The 5,881-nt window shown below is 48.8% G+C and overlaps 1 protein-coding gene across 1 annotated transcript; it reads left to right on the forward strand.

The window, feature by feature from the left end:
- Positions 1–88: 88 nt before the first annotated feature.
- LOC113220596 (arylsulfatase D-like) lies at positions 89–5,272 on the forward strand. Its single transcript, XM_026449934.1, has 2 exons — positions 89–389; positions 1,625–5,272. The coding sequence occupies exons 1-2, from the start codon at positions 272–274 to the stop codon at positions 1,999–2,001; spliced, it is 495 nt and encodes a 164-aa protein (XP_026305719.1). The 5' UTR covers positions 89–271; the 3' UTR covers positions 2,002–5,272.
- The last annotated feature ends 609 nt before the right edge of the window (positions 5,273–5,881 follow it).

The raw sequence follows: 5,881 nt of genomic DNA on the forward strand, positions 1-5,881 counted from the left end.
GTGTGTGTGTGTGTGTGTGTGTGTGTGTGCACTTTGCTTATGCAGTGCTGCATAACAAATGACCCCTACACTTAGAGACACTGTGTCTTGAAATAACCACATGTGTCCTGCTCAGCAACCTGCAATCTGAACAGCACCTGGAGAGAGAGCTCATCTCTGCTCCATTTGCTGGGGAGCCTTGCGTTCTGGGAGATGTGTTCCCAGGTGCAAAAGGCTGCCTAGGAACCCGTGGTCTGACTCTGCTCTGTGGTCTCTTCATGAAATCAGGGTGATGGACGGCCACAGCCTGGTGCCCTTGCTGCAGGGAGCTGAGGCGCGCTCGGCACATGAGTTCCTGTTTCATTACTGTGGGCAGCATCTCCACGCAGCACGCTGGCACCAGAGGGACAGTGAGTACGCGCTGCCCACAGCCAGGGAGGTCCAGAGAAACAGCCAATAGGTCGTGTGGATGTGTGGATGGATGGATGGATGGATGGGCAAATGCCTATAGAAATAGAGATAAACCAATGAGTAGATTATAGATAGATGAGAGGAGGGCAGAGAGAGAGAGAGAGAGAGATGCTAGATACATAATGGATAGATGATGGATAAATAGACGAGATGGATGATGGATAGATAAGATAGATAATGGATAGATAAGACAGATGATGGATGAATAAATAGATGATAGATGGATAGATGATGGATAGATAGATGAGACAGATGATGGATAGATAAGCTAGATGATGGATGGATAGATAGGTAAGATACATGATGGATGGATAGAGATATAGATAGATAAGATAGATGATAGATAAGATACATGATGGATGGATAGATGAGACAGATGATAGGTGCTAGATAAGATAGATGATGGATAGATAAGATAGATGATAGATAAACAGATGATAGATAAAAAGTAGAATCAGTTCATAGGTGGATGAATAGATGGATAGATGGATGAAAGGTAGATAGATCTGGTGGGCTGTTAGAAAAAAGATGGATGGAGAGATAGATAATAGATAGATGATAGGTGATAGATAAGTTGATAGATAAACAGATGATAGATGGTAGGTAGGTAGATGATAGGTAGGTAGATAGGTAGATGGTAGATGGTAGACAGGAGATAGATAAACAGAGATAGATGATAGGTAGGTAGGTAGATGATTGATAAATAGATAATGATAGATGAGATCGATAGGTAAGATAAATGGATGGATTGATAAATAGGTAGCAATAGATAGATAAGTACCCAATCGTGCTGTTTAAAATATCATGGGTGTTTCTGTGTAGAAAGGTAGTAGATCGACGCTGAACAGTTTCAACACAGGGGAAAGGGTAGGAATTAAGGAACCTCTATGATTGTGATTTCTGAAAGCAGCCACAGTGAGCGTTCTGCCATGAGTCCCTTTGCCTGGGGCATGCGATGTAGAGACACAAACGGACACACACGGGCGCGCGCGCGCACACACACATGCTCTGACTTGACAAGCTGAAGGCTGTGATTGTGTGAACAGCCTCGTGTCCCCCCTCCTTTTCATTGAACAGGGAGGTTCATGCTGATTCCACAGGGCTGACACCTGCGTCCTGTGTTCACACCTGCATGGACTTCTGCCACCCTGACTCCCTTCTTGTCTGCATCCAGGTGGAAGCGTCTGGAAGGTTCATTACACCACCCCGCAGTTCCACCCTGAGGGAGCGGGGGCCTGCTACGGCCGAGGCGTCTGTCCATGCTCCGGGGAGGGCGTGACCCATCACAGACCCCCTTTGCTCTTTGACCTCTCCAGGGACCCCTCCGAGGCGCGGCCCCTGACCCCCGACTCCGAGCCCCTGTACCACGCCGTGATAGCAAGGGTGGGTGCGGCGGTGTCGGAGCATCGGCACACCCTGAGTCCTGTGCCCCAGCAGTTTTCCACGAGCAACATCCTGTGGAAGCCGTGGCTGCAGCCGTGCTGCGGACATTTCCCGTTCTGCTCATGCCACGAGGATGGGGATGGCACCCCCCGAATGCCGGGACTGTGAGAGAGGATCCAGGAGAGCCTGACTGCGTTGCAAACACATTTCTCCAAGCTTGGTTCAATCTTCAGCTTCCCTTTTTGCAAGGAACGTGCCCTGGACTGAGAGTGGGTCCCCATTTTCTTTCTTTCTTTCTTTCTTTTTGAGACAGAGTGTCACTCTGTCCCCCAGGCTGGAGTGCGATGGCACGATCTCTGCTCACTACAACCTCTGCCTGTCGGATTCAAGCGATTTTCCTGCCTCAGCCTCCTGAGTACCCGGGATTACAGGCACCAGGCACCTGCCACCATGCCTGGCTAATTTTTGTAGTTTCAGTAGAGACAGGGTTTCACCATGTTGCCCAGGCTGGTCTCGCACTCCTGACCTCAAGTCATCCACCTGCCTCAGCCTCCCAAAGTGCTGGGGTTATAGGCGTGAGCCACTGTGTCCATCTAGGGTTTCCATTTTCTGATTTCTGAAATAAGACTATCCCAGCAGGCACCCACTGATGCCTCCTCTTCCTCCACTAAGTCTCAGGGTTTGTCACTGTGCCAGTGCCCAGTGTTTTCACCCCTGTCTTAAAGCATTATTGCCATTTCATCAGCTAGATGACATAGCAGCCTTACAAACGGACAGGGGAGAGTGTCTGTTCCTACTCTCACATAGTGGAGGAAAGTTAAAGCCTCTCAGTCTGTTTTTGAGGACTCATTGATCTCAAAGGGTTGATGCATTTTTCATACATTAGGGTCTCTGTCCATGTGTCTTCCTGATATTGTTATAGAAATGGCTTCAGGCTGCTGGTAACGGATGCTGGGAAAAAGGAATGCATTAAACAAAGCCAGGCATGGTGACTAACACCTGTAATCCCAGCACTTTGGGAGGCCACGGTAGGAGGATCACTTGAGCCTAGGAGTGAAACACCTACCCAGCCTGAGCAACACAGTGAGACCTCATCTCTACAAAAAACAATTAAATAACTAGCTAGATGTCATGGCCCATAGCTGTAGTCTCAGCTACTTAGGAGAGTGAGGTGGGAGGATTATTTGAGCCTGGGATGTTGAAACTGCAGTGAGCTATGATTGCACTACTGCACACCAGGCTGGGGGACAGAGGAAGACCCTGCCTTAAAAACAAACAAAAAGCCTTAAAGAAAAGAACAAGAAAAGGGTGTGTTCTCTTCCAAGTAGTGAGCCGATCAAGGGGAAGCACCCAAGGCTAGCAGGCTCTTTTCAACTCCCAGCTCTGCCACTCTTAGCTTGGCAGAGAGTTAGCCTCATTATGTCAGCATGGCTGCCACAGTGCCAGACATCACATTCCAGGCAGCAGGAAGGAGAAAGAACCACACAGGGCATCCCTTCCTCCGGAAGCAGTCCCTGTGAGGGGGGGTTATCTGGAAGCCCCAACCCAATTTCTGCTTCCAGCCATTATCCATAGAAACAAGTGGAAGTTGAGAAGTGCAGTCTTTTAGGTGGGCACCTGGCTGCCCTGTATGAAACCAGAATTAGGTTGGTCAGCGGGAAAACAAGAAAACACTGAGTTGACTGAGGTTTTTGATGCATCGCTTTATTGTCAAACGACGCTATCTCATTCTGCACTGAAACACGCACTACCATTGCCTATAATTGGCAAATGATCCTCAGATGCACAGAAGATGCCCAGATGGAAAGTTTGCCTCGGGCCAAGAGACAGCCGTGGGAACCTTCAGACCTACAGAGAGAGAAGGAAGCGCTTCTTCCCACATTCCTCGAATAGCTACGATTTGACCAGTGTGTTTTCTAAGTCGGTTCTAGTGTGTTTCATCGTCACCTCTTCCCTCTGTGGCTTTGATAGAAGCGTAGTCCTAACCCACGGCACAGCCGGGACCCCTGCCCCCAGATCCCAATACTGGGGATGGGAGGACCTCGCACTCTTCCCCTGAGTCCGTCTATCGAGGTCTTTGCAGGAAGCATACTGGGAATTGAAATGAGAGACTAAATGACATCTAAGAAAGGCAGTGTTCAATCCCAGGTATTAGGTGAGGATGGGATTCTAGGGACGTCAGTGGGAGGCAGGGAGCCACCTTCAGACCTCGGCATGGAAGCTTGCAAAATCCAGAGGAAGAGGCAACGGGCTGTCCACAGCAGTGAGGGTCACGGGTAGAAGAATCATCACAGCCCTGCTAACCAGGCAGCTGATGCCCCTCTCTCCCCTGGCTGGCTGTGTCCGAACCCTACAGGGGCATCTGTTGGCTGAACTCAACCTGAAGCCAAAGAGAAGATGAGTGGAGAGAGGCAACATTTATAGAGTTCAGGTTTCTAAGGCTGGAGAGGGATCTGGAGGGACACACAGGAGACACCTGGAATAACCAAAAAATGATAAAAAAAAAAAAAAAAGAAACATCTATGGAGCATGGGACACGGGGGGTTGGAGGCAGCTAAAAGCCATCTCATCTTTCACTGTATTCAACAAGCACATTATAACAAGCCTTTCACACTCAACCATTCAAATGATCCCAGCCTAAGAATTTCCTGGCATTTGATGAAAATGGCTGTGGGTTTTGCTATCTTCAAGCTCCCTGGGAAGCAGGATATAAGCCCAGGGCTGGCGGGCTCTTTTTGGCTACCTGCTCTTGCATGTAGAGTTTGCCTCATGGTCGCAAGAAGGCTGCCATAGCTCCAGATGGCACGCAGACATTCCAGACAGCAGGAAAAAGGAAGGAGCAGTTAACTGAAGGACGTCAGGGAGTTGGTTAGTCTCCACCTGAAGAAGGCAGCCATGAGCCAGCTTCCCTTGACTAATGGGCTCCTGTGTGTGCATCTTTGGACTTTTCTGTAGGTTGAAATCTAGACACAGTATGTGTCTTAAAGCAGTCACCAACTCCTCCCATTACCTTCCAAGTGAGCCCAACTACAGGATGGAGCCTCTTCCCTGCCCTTGGATCTGGGCTGAGCCTCTGACTTGCGTTGACCAACAGAATGCAGTGTAAGTGATGCCGATACTACCCTTCCTGCCCTAGACTTGGGATACCTGGCAGCTATATTCTTCCATTCCTTAGGACTTGCAAAAACGGGTCTCAACATGCCTTCCCAGAGCCATGAGGTGTTTCTTTGCCCATTCATTGGTCTGAGAAGTGAATGGAAGGAGTTTAAATCAACCTCTGTTCTGTGCTAGTTAAGGTAATAAAGTTGCTGCGGTCCAGGGGGCAGGTACCTGTGGATGACTCTGCGAATAGGACACTCGCGTTTCTTGGGAATCAAGTGCATCCCTAGGCTGGCAGTGCAGCAGAACTACTGAATAAAATATGACAAATCTCCCTGGATGGTGTCATGTGTTTGTTTTTATTTCCCATCTGCAATCCTACTTTTCCACCTCCACCCCTTCACCCCCCAGCTTTGAAGGAACTCACCTGGCATTGCTATTCACTAGTGATTCATGGAGAGAGGACTAAATAATCCAAACTCCCCCATTCTGAAAAACTTAAATTACAGTCACAAGTGTACTCCTGTACTTTTAGGGTTATACAGGGGAGAAAGGGAGACTGGGAATAAGAACGCCTTAAACAAGAGAAAGATGTGTTCTCTCCCAGGTAATGGGAGTCACAGAGGAAGCAATCCAGGGATGGCAGGTTCTTTCCAGCTTCCTGCTCTTGCACATAGGATTTGCCTCATGGTCACAAGATGGCTGCCACAGCTCCAGGCAGTGTGTAGACATTCCAGGCAACAAAAAGGAGGAAGGTGCAGTTAACTGAAGGATGTCAGGGAGCTGGTTAGTCTCCACCTAAAGGGGGCAGCCTTGAGCCAGCTTCCATTGACTAACTTGGGCTGCTGTTGGTGTATCTTTGGACTTTTCTGTAGGTTGAAATCTAGATGTGGTACATGTCTTAAAACAGCTGCCAGGTCCTCCCATTACCTTCCACATGAGCCCAGCT

Source organism: Piliocolobus tephrosceles, unplaced genomic scaffold (genome assembly GCF_002776525.5).
Source record: "Piliocolobus tephrosceles isolate RC106 unplaced genomic scaffold, ASM277652v3 unscaffolded_5464, whole genome shotgun sequence".
NCBI lineage: Eukaryota > Metazoa > Chordata > Mammalia > Primates > Cercopithecidae > Piliocolobus > Piliocolobus tephrosceles.